We start from the raw sequence: 14,068 nt of genomic DNA on the forward strand, positions 1-14,068 counted from the left end.
GGGCTCTCCTGGACGCAGAGGCCAATGTGCACTGAATAAACAGCACCCATTGGAAATACGCCTATGCACAGGATGTTTGAGAGTGCACATAAGACTTCCTGTGGGTAGGTACTTTTGAGGTACAGTAACTCATTTGAAAGCCACTGTGTGGGGACAATGTTATAGATGACTTTCACACTCCATAAACTGAAGGTTTAGGTTTTGTGGCCTCTATATAATAGTCAACAAATGTATAACTCTAATGAGCAGACATAACTTCAGATATTATAGCTAGGTCTCCTCTGCTTGAAGACTTCATTGTTTTGGTATATACAAGGTTACTGCTGAATATGCACAATATGAGCAATACAGGATATGTTTGATTGACAACTATCAAGCTGTATCAATATTCGGATAACGTAGCTGTTTTTCCCCTCAGCAGTGTGCTAAATGGTGATAGCAATCAGTACCGCTCAGCGGAATGACCTTGGTGCTGTAAAAATGCAGGTACTGTGCAACATATACTATTATGTCCCAGAATTTAACAAATATAAGATTATCAGATTGTAAACAGTGCAATGCAAAATACAAACATATTGTATTATTCTAGAAGTAAGGCTTTGTTAGCTATTGATATGATAAAGCAAACTGGGAAAGGAAGTAGCAGGGTGAGGGAGAAAGGTCTAATGAAACATTTAATAGCACACTAAGCATAATTTCCTTTTGTTAGATTTTCCCTTTCCAACGCATACTACAGTATTAAGAGATGACCATATAATGCAGGACTTTCCATACCCTCTAAAAATGAGTTTACTACTTGTTGTTGTAAGCTTGCCTACATAGCCACTGTTGTTTTGTCTCTGACCCATAATGCATTGTGTGCCTCACACGGCAATCCTGTCAGTCTTATTCATGTGTGACTATACTCACAATATGATAATGTGAAGGCGTGGATTAATGAAAGGAAGTGGGTCTGGGTGTCCAGGTGAATATGTAAGATGTATTCTCTAGAATACTGGGGCAATTCCATGAAACTATGGACATAGAGCCTGTTACATAGCAGCCAACTCCTGTACAAGATGTTGGCATTAGTAATCAGTTGAAGTGCGCTCTTTTGCTGATAGAGGAAAATACTTTTGATTTGTGATCTAGTACTTCATATTTGGGATCTTTAAACTATCAGTGTTCACTGAATGAAAACAATATTATGGGCAGGCTTTCATTTATTTACATATAAAGCAATTAAAATATATGTTTGCATAAATTATCACATACAAGCTCAGTAGCAGTGTTACTATACAGAAAAAAATGCATTTTAACAGCCATAAATAATAGTCTCTCCATGATATGTGGATATATCCCATATTTTGTAATTTTGCCCTTAAATATTTTGTAAAACATATAGGGAAATTTACTAAGCTCCCGATTTTGACCGAGATGGTGTTCTTTCTTCAAAGTGTCATCTCGGGAATTTACTAAACTCAAATCACGGCAGTGATGAGGGCATTCATATTTTTTTGGAACTCAAAGTAAAAAATTACGAATGAATACACCATCGGTCAAATACGCCTGTAATTTGGTAGAACTCGGTAATTTACTAAAAAGTGTAATTCACAAACACTGCCGGCAATAGCCAAACACGGCCGTGAAAAAATACAAATCGTAAAAAAGTGCTAAAATAAAACAGACCTGCTTTTTTTTACCGTGTTCTGATAGGCATGCACGGATCCATGAGATCCGTGCATGTTTATCAGTGGGAAGGGGTGGGAAAGTGTTAAATTTGTTGAAAAAAAATGCGTAGGGTCCCCCCTCCTAAGCAAAACCAGCCTCGGGCTCTTTGAGCCGGTCCTGGTTGAAAAAATATGGGGGGGGAAAATGACAGGGGTTCCCCCATATTTAATCAACCAGCACCGGGCTCTGCGCCTGGTCCTGGTTCCAAAAATACGGGGGACAAAAAGCGTAGGGGTCCCCCGTATTTCTGAAACCAGCACCGGGCTCCACTAGCCAGGTACATAATGCCACAGCCGGGGGACACTTTTATATTGGTCCCTGCAGCCCTGGCATTACATACCCAACTAGTCACCCCTGGCCAGGGTACCCTGGAGTGGGAACCCCTTAAATCAAGGGGTACCCCCCCCTCCAGCCACTCAAGGGCCAGGGGTGAAGCCCGAGGCTGTCCCAGCCATCCAAGGGCGGCGGATGGGGGGCTGATATCCTTTTTGTCAAAATGTGAATATTGTTTTTAGTAGCAGTACTACAAGTCCCAGCAAACCTCCCCCGCAAACTGGTACTTGGAGAACCACAAGTACCAGCATGCGGAGGAAAACTGGGCCCGCTGGTACCTGTAGTACTACTACTAAAAAAATACCCCATTCTTTTTTGTAATCCACGTACTTTGCAAAATAAAAAAACGGACACCCGACCACGCACTGAAAGGGGCCCCATGTTTTCACATGGGACCCCTTTCCCCGACTGCCAGGAACCCCCCCTGACTTCTGTCTAAGAGGGTTCCTTCAGCCAATCAGGGAGCGCCACGTCGTGGCACCCTCCTGATTGGCTGTGTGCTCCTGTAGTGTCTGTCAGGCAGCACATGGCAGTGATACAATGTAGCGCCTATGCGCTCCATTGTAACCAATGGTGGGAACTTTGTGGTCAGCGGTTGACCGAAAGTAACCTCTCCGCTGACCACAAAGTTCCCAACATGGGGCCCCTTTCAGTGCGTGGTCGGGTGTCCGTTTTTTTATTTTGCAAAGTACGTGGATTACAAAAAGAACAGAAGAGGACCGATCTACACTGGATTATGTGAGTATAATTTTTCCCACAGGTACCCCATGGATTCTACATGGAGAAGAGGACCGACCCTCGTGTGAACATAGGTAAGTATGTATGTTTGGAGGTGTGGATGTATGTAATAAACTTTTACTTTCAAGGTGTGTGTCTCCTGTTTTTATTGGGGTATTTTTTTAGTAGTAGTACTACAGGTACCAGCGGGCCCGGTTTTCCTCCGCATGCTGGTACTTGTGGTTCTCCAAGTACCAGCTTGCGGGGGAGGCTTGCTGGGACTTGTAGTACTGCTACTAAAAACAATATTCACATTTTGACAAAAAGGCTATCAGTCCCCCATCCGCCGCCCTTGGATGGGGGGGACAGCCTCGGGCTTCACCCCTGGCCCTTGGGTGGCTGGAGGGGGGGGACCCCTTGATTTAAGGGGTTCCCACTCCTCCAGGGTACCCCGGCCAGGAGTGACTAGTTGGGTATGTAATGCCAGGGCCGCAGGGACCAATATAAAAGTGTCCCCCGGCTGTGGCATTATGTACCTGGCTAGTGGAGCCCGGTGCTGGTTTCAGAAATACGGGGGACCCCTACGCTTTTTGTCCCCCGTATTTTTGGAACCAGGACCAGGCGCAGAGCCCGGTGCTGGTTGATTAAATATGGGGGAACCACTGTCACTTTTTTCCCCATATTTTTTCAACCAGGACCGGCTCAAAGAGCCCGAGGCTGGTTTTGCTTAGGAGGGGGGACCCCACGCATTTTTTTATTTTATTTTTAACAATGTTTTATTTTTTACGAAAGGTGCACAATGAAGCCCAGCACGGATCTCACAGATCCGGCCGAGATTCACTGTGTTAATGTCGGCAGTGTTTTACAATTCACTCCCGAAAAACACTGCCAAAAAATACGAATGACATCGACATCGGTAAATACGAAAATGCAGAATACGACAGCTTAGTAAATTAGTCGTAATAAATTCAAAAAGTTGCAAATTTACACTTTCGATGTCATTCGTGTTTGAACTTTAACCTCATTCGGAAAAATACGAATTTTAGTAAATTTACCCCATAGTAGGAAATATAAGTGGTAGTAGTAGTTGCATTAGTAGGTAACAAACGCATTGTAGTCAGTACACTTTACCATGCTCAGTACCCCCTTGGTGAGTCTGTTACCACAGCATGGTGATTCTGTTACTTTATAAAAAAAAATGTGCCCAGGTTACATACTTTTTCCAAATTTATGTAGATGTATACCCAGGATGTCCCCATCTTGCAATAAAATTGTGAAGATCTAGAAAGCTGAATTTATCATTTTTGTGTACACACACACACATGGTAACATGTCTCATGAGTGGTGATTCCATTACTGACTATGAAAGGAGGCTGATTTATCAAGGATAACTTACACAAGATAGCACTTAAGCCGGTTACACACTAGATCACTGATGGGGAACCTTTGGCACTCCATGTCCTGCTACAGATTTAGCATGGCCAAATAGCAAACTGTGGCGGGGCATGCTGGGATGTGTAGTTCAACAACAGCTGGAGTGCCAAAGGCTCCCCATCACTGCACTAGATGATATGCTCCAGCGCTAATGATATTGTTCAGTGACGTCATTCTGCCACAACCCTGTGCAGTTTCTGACAATTTCCTCAGATTGACCTGCATGTCTTGATGATAGGCGATATCGTTAATGACCCGTGGTAGCGCACATCGGTAACGATATTGTGCATACACACTGGACGATTATCGTAACAATGTGTCATTATCATCCAAAAAATCGTCTAGTGTGTACCCAGCTTTAAGCTATTTTGATAATATTGAATATGAAGTTTATTGTGGGCTGTTTGGTTATGATGATGCATTTACATTAGTGGTGGCAGTTGTATGATGAATAAAGTTTATCACTATGAAAAGGTGATTCCATTACCTGTTTAGCCAACAAAATGGATGTACTGTATACAGTGTATTATGCGAAATGTGCATTTGGCAGCGACTAAATACTTTTTCTTTTCTTTTTTCTTTTTTTAAATTCCTTTTCATATATGGATAAAATAATTATAAACCTCATATGAAGGAGTTAGTTATAACGTTGAATTTGGATCTCTTACCAGTTTCCTCTTCTCGATAATCTGAATTAGAATTTGCTGCACAAGTGCATTCCAGGTGCTCCTCTAATCTCACCAGTACTTCTTTTAATTTGGGTTTTTTCCTTACATATTCTACTTTTGCCACCTGTAACAAAAATAGGCATTATATTTCATCATTGCTTCATTATTATTTCCTCAATTATATCTGAAAACTTAAAGATAAACTACAACAAATTTGCAACATGTAAATAAATATAGAAGGACAAAAATAAACCACTGCTGTTCCACAATGTTTCCCCATAAATAAAAAATATATACATGACTGCAAAAAAGTGTAAAAACTGTGTGCAAGTGTACCTAGAAGAATCGAGGCTGTTTTGAAGGCAAAGGGCGGTCATCTCAAATATTGATTTGAGTTAGATTTCTCTTCCATTCACTTTGCATTTTATTAATTGATAAAAAATAAGATTTTACTCACCGGTAAATCTATTTCTCGTAGTCCGTAGTGGATGCTGGGACTCCGTAAGGACCATGGGGAATAGCGGCTCCGCAGGAGACTGGGCACAACTAAAGAAAGCTTTAGGAATACCTGGTGTGCACTGGCTCCTCTCTCTATGACCCTCCTCCAGACCTCAGTTAGGATACTGTGCCCGGAAGAGCTGACACAATAAGGAAGGATTTTGAATCCCGGGTAAGACTCATACCAGCCACACCAATCACACCGTATAACTCGTGATACTATACCCAGTTAACAGTATGAACAATAACTGAGCCTTTCAACAGATGGCTCAACAATAACCCTTTAGTTAAACAATAACTATATACAAGTATTGCAGACAATCCGCACTTGGGACGGGCGCCCAGCATCCACTACGGACTACGAGAAATTAGAGATGAGCGGGTTCGGATTTAACGCCAGAATTAACGCCAGTTCGGTTTTATCCGGATTTTTCCTATTGGCTATCCAAAACACGTGACATCTGTGAGCCAATAAGATGCCGTTTTGAGAACCGAGTAAATCCGAGTAAAACCGAGTAAAACCGAACCCGCTCATCTCTACGAGAAATAGATTTACCGGTGAGTAAAATCTTATTTTCTCTGACGTCCTAAGTGGATGCTGGGACTCCGTAAGGACCATGGGGATTATACCAAAGCTCCCAAACGGGCGGGAGAGTGCGGATGACTCTGCAGCACCGAATGGGCAAACTCTAGGTCCTCCTCAGCCAGGGTGTCAAACTTGTAGTATTTAGCAAATGTGTTTGACCCCGACCAAGTAGCTGCTCGGCAAAGTTGTAGAGCCGAGACCCCTCGGGCAGCCGCCCAAGAAGAGCCCACCTTCCTCGTGGAATGGGCTTTCACTGATTTAGGATGCGGCAGTGCAGCCGCAGAATGTGCAAGCTGAATCGTACTACAGATCCAGCGAGCAATAGTCTGCTTTGAAGCAGGAGCACCCAGCTTGTTGGGTGCATACAGGATAAACAACGAGTCAGTTTTCCTGACACTAGCTGTCCTGGAAACATAAATTCTCAGGGCCCTGACTACGTCCAACAACTTGGATGCCTCCAAGTCTTTAGTAGTCGCAGGCACCACGATAGGTTGGTTCAAATGAAAGGCTGATACCACCTTAGGGAGAAACTGGGGACGAGTCCTCAATTCTGCCCTATCCATATGGAAAATCAGATAAGGGCTTTTACATGACAAAGCCGCCAATTCTGACACACGCCTGGCCGAAGCCAAGGCCAACAGCATGACCACTATCCACGTGAGATATTTTAATTCCACGGTTTTAAGTGGCTCAAACCAATGTGACTTTAGGAAATCCAACACCACGTTGAGATCCCAAGGTGCCACTGGAGGCACAAAAGGGGGCTGAATATGCAGCACTCCCTTAACAAAAGTCTGAACTTCAGGTAGTGAAGCCAGTTCTCTCTGGAAGAAAATCGATAGAGCCGAAATCTGGACCTTAATGGAACCCAATTTTAGGCCCATAGTCACCCCTGACTGTAGGAAGTGCAGAAAACGGCCCAGCTGAAATTCCTCCGTTGGGGCCTTCCTGGCCTCACACCACGCAACATATTTTCGCCAAATGCGGTGATAATGGTTTGCGGTCACTTCTTTCCTAGCTTTAATCAGCGTAGGAATGACTTCCTCCGGAATGCCCTTTTCCTTCAGGATCCGGTGTTCAACCGCCATGCCGTCAAACGCAGCCGCGGTAAGTCTTGGAACAGACAGGGCCCCTGCTGCAGCAGGTCCTGTCTGAGTGGCAGAGGCCATGGGTCCTCTGAGATCATTTCTTGAAGTTCCGGGTACCAAGCTCTTCTTGGCCAATCCGGAACAATGAGTATAGTTCTTACTCCTCTTCTCCTTATTATCCTCAGTACCTTGGGTATGAGAGGAAGAGGAGGGAACACATAAACCGACCGGTACACCCACGGTGTCACTAGAGCGTCCACAGCTATCGCCTGAGGGTCTCTTGACCTGGCGCAATATCTTTCTAGCTTTTTGTTGAGGCGGGACGCCATCATGTCCATCTGTGGCCTTTCCCAACGGTTTACAATCAGTTGGAAGACTTCTGGATGAAGTCCCCACTCTCCCGGGTGGAGGTCGTGCCTGCTGAGGAAGTCTGCTTCCCAGTTGTCCACTCCCGGAATGAACACTGCTGACAGTGCTAACACGTGATTTTCCGCCCATCGGAGAATCCTTGTGGCTTCTGCCATCGCCGTCCTGCTTCTTGTGCCGCCCTGTCGGTTTACATGGGCGACTGCCGTGATGTTGTCTGACTGGATCAGTACCGGCTGGTTTTGAAGCAGGGGTTTTGCCTGACTTAGGGCATTGTAAATGGCCCTCAGTTCCAGAATATTTATGTGTAGGGAAGTCTCCTGACTTGACCATAGTCCTTGGAAGTTTCTTCCCTGTGTGACTGCCCCCCAGCCTCGAAGGCTGGCATCCGTGGTCACCATGACCCAGTCCTGTATGCCGAATCTGCGGCCCTCTTGAAGATGAGCACTTTGCAGCCACCACAGCAGAGACACCCTGGTCCTTGGAGACAGGGTTATCAGCCGATGCATCTGAAGATGCGATCCGGACCACTTGTCCAACAGGTCCCACTGAAAAGTCCTTGCATGGAACCTGCCGAATGGAATTGCTTCGTAGGAAGCTACCATTTTTCCCAGGACTCGCGTGCAGTGATGCACCGACACCTGTTTTGGTTTCAGGAGGCCTCTGACTAGAGATGACAGCTCCTTGGCTTTCTCCTCCGGGAGAAACACTTTTTTCTGTTCTGTGTCCAGAACCATCCCCAGGAACAGTAGACGTGTCGTAGGGACCAGCTGTGACTTTGGAATATTTAGAATCCAACCGTGCTGTTGTAGCACCTCCCGAGATAGTGCTACCCCGACCAACAACTGCTCCCTGGACCTCGCCTTTATCAGGAGATCGTCCAAGTACGGGATAATTAAAACTCCCTTTTTTCGAAGGAGTATCATCATTTCGGCCATTACCTTGGTAAATACCCTCGGTGCCATGGACAGACCAAACGGCAACGTCTGGAATTGGTAATGACAATCCTGTACCACAAATCTGAGGTACTCCTGGTGATGATGGTAAATGGGGACATGCAGGTAAGCATCCTTGATGTCCAGTGATACCATGTAATCCCCCTCGTCCAGGCTTGAAATAACCGCCCTGAGCGATTCCATCTTGAACTTGAATTTTTTTATATATGTGTTCAAGGATTTCAAATTTCAAATGGGTCTCACCGAACCGTCCGGTTTTGGTACCACAAACATTGTGGAATAGTAACCCCGTCCTTGTTGAAGGAGGGGCACCTTGACTATCACCTGCTGGGAATACAGCTTGTGAATTGCCTCTAGCACTGCCTCCCTGCCTGAGGGAGTTGTTGGCAAGGCAGATTTGAGGAAACGGCGGGGGGGAGACGTCTCGAATTCCAGCTTGTACCCCTGAGATACTACTTGAAGGATCCAGGGATCCACCCGTGAGCGAGCCCACTGATTGCTGAAGTTTTTGAGACGGGCCCCCACCGTACCTGGCTCCGCCTGTGGAGCCCCAGCGTCATGCGGTGGACTTGGAGGAAGCGGGGGAGTACTTTTGCTCCTGGGAACTGGCTGTATGCAGCAGCTTTTTCCCTCTACCTCTGCCTCTGGGCAGAAAGGACGCGCCTTTAACCCGCTTGCCTTTATGGGGCCGAAAGGACTGTACCTGATAATACGGTGCTTTCTTTGGCTGTGAGGGAACATGGGGTAAAAATGCTGACTTCCCAGCTGTTGCTGTGGAAACGAGGTCCGAGAGACCACCCCCGAATAACTCCTCACCCTTATAAGGCAAAACTTCCATGTGCCTTTTAGAATCTGCATCACCCGTCCACTGCCGATTCCATAATCCTCTCCTGGCAGAAATGGACATTGCACTTATTTTAGGTGCCAGCCGGCAAATATCCCTCTGTGCATCTCTCATGTATAAGACTGCGTCTTTTATATGCTCTATGGATAGCAATATAGTGTCCCTGTCTAGGGTATCAATATTTTCCGACAGGGAATCTGACCACGCAGCTGCAGCACTGCACATCCATGCTGAAGCAATAGCTGGTCTCAGTATAATACCTGCGTGTGTATATACAGACTTCAGGATAGCCTCCTGCTTCCTATCAGCAGGCTCCTTTAGGGCGGCCGTGTCCGGAGACGGTAGTGCCACCTTTTTTGACAGACGTGTGAGCGCTTTATCCACCCTAGGGGATGTTTCCCAACGTGACCTATCCTCTGGCGGGAAAGGTTACGCCATTAGTAACCTTTTAGAAATTACCAGTTTCTTATCTGGGGAAGCCCACGCTTCTTCACACACCTCATTTAATTCCTCAGATGGGGGAAAAACCACTGGTAGTTTTTTCTCCCCAAACATAATACCCTTTTTTGTGGTTCCTGGGGTAATATCAGAAATGTGCAACACATTTTTCATTGCCTCAATCATGTAACGTGTGGCCCTATTGGAATGTACATTTGTCTCATCGTCGTCGACACTGGATTCAGTATCCGTGTCGACATCTGTGTCTGCCATCTGAGGTAGCGGGCGTTTAAGAGCCCCTGATGGCTTTTGAGACAGCTGGGCAGGCACAAGCTGAGAAGCCGGCTGTCCCACATCTGATATGTCGTCAAACCTTTTATGTAAGGAGCTGACACTTTCACGTAATTCCTTCCACAAGTCCATCTACTCAGGTGTCGGCCCCGCAGGGGGTGACATCACATTTATCGGCACTTGCTCCGCCTCCTTATAAGCCTCCTCATCAAACATGTCGACACAGCCGTACCGACACACCGCACACACACAGGGAATGCTCTGACTGAGGACAGGACCCCACAAAGCCCTTTGGGGAGACAGAGAGAGAGTATGCCAGCACACACCAACAGCGCTATATAACACAGGGATTAACACTATAACTGAGTGATTTTTCCCAACAGCTGCTTGTATACACAATATTGCGCCTAAATTTAGTGCCCCCCCTCTCTTTTTTTACCCTATGTAGTCTGGAAACTGCAGGGGAGAGCCTGGGAGCGATCCTTCCAGCGGAGCTGTGAGGGAAAATGGCGCCAGTGCGCTGAGGGAGATAGCCCCGCCCCTTTTTTGGCGGACTTCTCCCGCTTTTTTCTATGTATATCTGGCAGGGGTATTTTACACATATATAGTCTCTATGACTATATTATGTGTTTTTTTGCCAGCCAAGGTACTTAATATTGCAGCCCAGGGCGCCCCCCCCAGCGCCCTGCACCCATCAGTGACCGGAGTGTGAGGTGTGCATGGGAAGCAATGGCGCACAGCTGCAGTGCTGTGCGCTACCTTGTTTGAAGACTGATGTCTTCTGCCGCCGATTTCAAAGACTCTTCTTGCTTCTGGCTCTGTAAGGGGGACGGCGGCGCGGCTCCGGGAACGGACGATCGAGGTCGAGCCCTGTGTTCGATCCCTCTGGAGCTAATGGTGTCCAGTAGCCTTAGAAGCCCAAGCTAGCTGCAAGCAGGTAGGTTCGCTTCTCTCCCCTTAGTCCCTCGTAGCAGTGAGTCTGTTGCCAGCAGATCTCACTGAAAATAAAAAACCTAAAATAAACTTTCTTTTTCTAAGAGCTCAGGAGAGCCCCTAGTGTGCATCCAGCTCAGCCGGGCACAAAATTCTAACTGAGGTCTGGAGGAGCGTCATAGAGGGAGGAGCCAGTGCACACCAGGTAGTCCTAAAGCTTTCTTTAGTTGTGCCCAGTCTCCTGCGGAGCCGCTATTCCCCATGGTCCTTACGGAGTCCCAGCATCCACTTAGGACGTCAGAGAAATAAACTATTAACACTTCTATTTTTGAAAGCATTCTTACTTTGCGGCATTTTTTCCATGCCTGCCTAAAACTTTTGCACAGTACTGTATATTTACTTATTGTGTTAGATACAGGCAAGCAGGAAGATAATGTTTCCCCATCAGTAATAAAAAAATATATATTTACTTATTGTGTTAGATACAGGCAAGCAGGAAAATAATATTTCCCTATCAGTAATAAAAAAAATTATATTTACTTATTGTGTTAGATACTGCTAAGAAGGCAGATGGTTATATATGCACACAAACACTACAAGGCCAAGTGTATATGGACACCCAAACATCACACCCATATATGCATGTTGACATCTCATTCCAAAACCATGGGCATTAATATGGAGTCGGTCCCTCCTCTGCATCTGTAACGGCCTCCACTCTCCTACGGTGGCTTTCCATTTCCACAAGAGTATTAGTGAGGTTGGACACTGGTGTTGGGTGATAAGGCCTTGGTCACAGCTGGCGTTCCAATTCATCAAAGACATTCTATGGGTTGAGGTCAAGGCTACATAAGTCTTTTTTTTTCCTGAACTGTAATTGTGCTCACTGGCACTGTCATGCTGAAACGAGAGAGTCTTCCCCAAACTGTTGCCACAAAGTTGGAAGCATGCAGTGCTCTAGAATGTCATTGTATGCTGTGCAGTATTAGCATTTAATTTTACAAGAACTAAGGAGTCCAGGACCAAACCATGAAAAGCAGCCCCAACCCATTGTTCCTCCATCAAACTTTACAGTTTACATTCAGACAGGAAGTGTTCTCCTGGCATCCACCACTGCTCCAAATGTGCCTTACACCACTACAGTGGACATTTGTCTTTGTACACGTTGACCTGAGGCTTGTGTTTGGCTGTTCAGCCATGAAACCCAATACGGGAAGCTCAGGATTAACAGTTCTTGTGCTGATGTTTTCAGAAACGGTTTGGAATTCGGAAGTGCTGCAACCAAGGACAGACAATTTTTGCACACCACACACTTCAGCGCTCATCGGCCCTTTCTGCTAGTTTCTAGGACGTAAAATTATACTATCCTGGGAAACACTTCTTAATTCCATCCCCACCTAGCTTTGTCATGCATACTCTTCTAAACCACGTATTGGCTCGTCTGTCTGCATCCACTGACAGCTGTCAATCACTTTGCCCCCACTCACCTAATACAGTTAGTCTCAGATATGTCAAAACGCATAAGTCCTCTTTACAGCCAGACAATAACACTGCTGCCTCCGAACATCTCGAAGCAGTCACTGTGCAGCTCACCTGTCCCGAACATCTCTTCACACCTGACAGATCCTCAGAAATGTATTTTTTTCAATATCCGAAAAATGTCACTATACATTACATTTATTGCAAAACAAGGCATGCCAAAACACTGCCTTCAACACCATTTAGTGATCAAATAACCATCATTATTACTACTACTACTCCTACTACTCCTACTACTACCTGCTCTGTAATGTATTCTTAAAGTACAAACTATTCTAAAATAGCAGCATTGAGATTACTAGAGAAAAGTCTCAATCGGTTCCTCTTTCCTTTTTTATTTTATTTTTTTCTTCTTATCTTTGAACTGATTAACTTAATGGAGATGTGCTATTTTTTTCTGTGTAATAATGAATTGAAAGTAAATGTGCAATAAAGATATATAAAAAAAAAAAAAAAGCAATGCAATAAAAATGCCACAGCTATTCTCCTTGTATAAATGAAAGAAAAAGAGGATTAAGCTGGTTGAACTCGTCGGACTTGGCTAACCCATAATTTTGCTACAAACCCATTGGATAGAGCTGGAACCTTAATTCAACCAGAAAGTAGATCAACTGAAGTTACTCTATGCAATTTGCATTTATGAACGTGTGGGAACTACCATATGGCTCCTGTGACAGGTAAAATCACCCACAGGATCGGCACACAGCTCGCCAAGTAGAACACTGAGTGTAGTACCATACAGGCTCTTTGAGCAGTAGTGATTTTCCAGCTAAGAAACTCCCATTTATAGAGCTCAATCGCACCATGGTGACATTTTGAAATGAAAGGAGAATGATGATCCCCTGTCAAATAAGATGGTTTAAGAAATCAGATGCACAATTTGAAATTTTAAGAAATGGAGCCTGATTGGTTGCTATAGGCGACAGCCCTTCGTTATAACTGCACCAGCTTTCATAAACTGCAGCGGCCTAGTTATGTCTCGATGTGGCTGTATTGTGCCCCTATATCCTGCAAGGGTGGATGTTACCATGTGGTGCTGAATGTGGACTCATTTGCCCTATTGTGTAATCCTATTAATAAAAGCACTGGCTTTTTTTTCTTATTATTTAACGGTGACATCATTTGCATGATAACAAAATTGGCAGCAGGAATAAAACAGATCAGAAAGCAAATCCTATTCTCCCATTGTTGTTCTTTTCAAATGTTGGTTGTAGAATAATATTGACCATGTGCTGTGCCAGGATCGGCTAGTATCAGTAGATAAACATATTATAGGAAGGAACATTTTCCTACAAAGTTCCGACCACACCAGTGACAGCATGTACAGCATTAGCCATATGGTGCTACAGGTAACTAAGACCACTTGGAGACAATAATGAAGCAGATGTATTGAGCCTGGAGAAGTGATAAAGCAGTGATAAATGCAAGGTGATAACGCACCAGCCAATCAGCTCCAATATGTAAATTGTCATTTAGGAGCTGATTGGCTGGTGTGTTATCACCTTGCATTTATCACTGCTTTATCACTTCTCCAGGCTCAATACATCTGCCCCAATCTCTAGTTTATACACAATCCGAAGGGGAGGCATTTGATATGCCGGCTGTCGGGATCCTGGCGCTCAGCATACCGGCACGGGGATCCTGACAGCTGGCATACCGACAACTAT

At 45.1% G+C, this 14,068-nt stretch overlaps 1 protein-coding gene across 2 annotated transcripts in view; it reads right to left on the bottom strand.

The window, feature by feature from the left end:
• Nucleotides 1-14,068, bottom strand: part of PDGFA (platelet derived growth factor subunit A) — a 61,498-nt gene that overhangs the window by 9,488 nt on the left and 37,942 nt on the right. For both annotated transcript variants that reach the window (XM_063934511.1, XM_063934512.1), the window contains exon 5: nucleotides 4,863-4,986. In XM_063934511.1, coding sequence (XP_063790581.1) covers nucleotides 4,863-4,986 — 124 coding nt within the window. The remainder of the gene's footprint in view (nucleotides 1-4,862; nucleotides 4,987-14,068) is intronic.

Source organism: Pseudophryne corroboree, chromosome 7 (genome assembly GCF_028390025.1).
Source record: "Pseudophryne corroboree isolate aPseCor3 chromosome 7, aPseCor3.hap2, whole genome shotgun sequence".
Lineage (NCBI taxonomy): Eukaryota > Metazoa > Chordata > Amphibia > Anura > Myobatrachidae > Pseudophryne > Pseudophryne corroboree.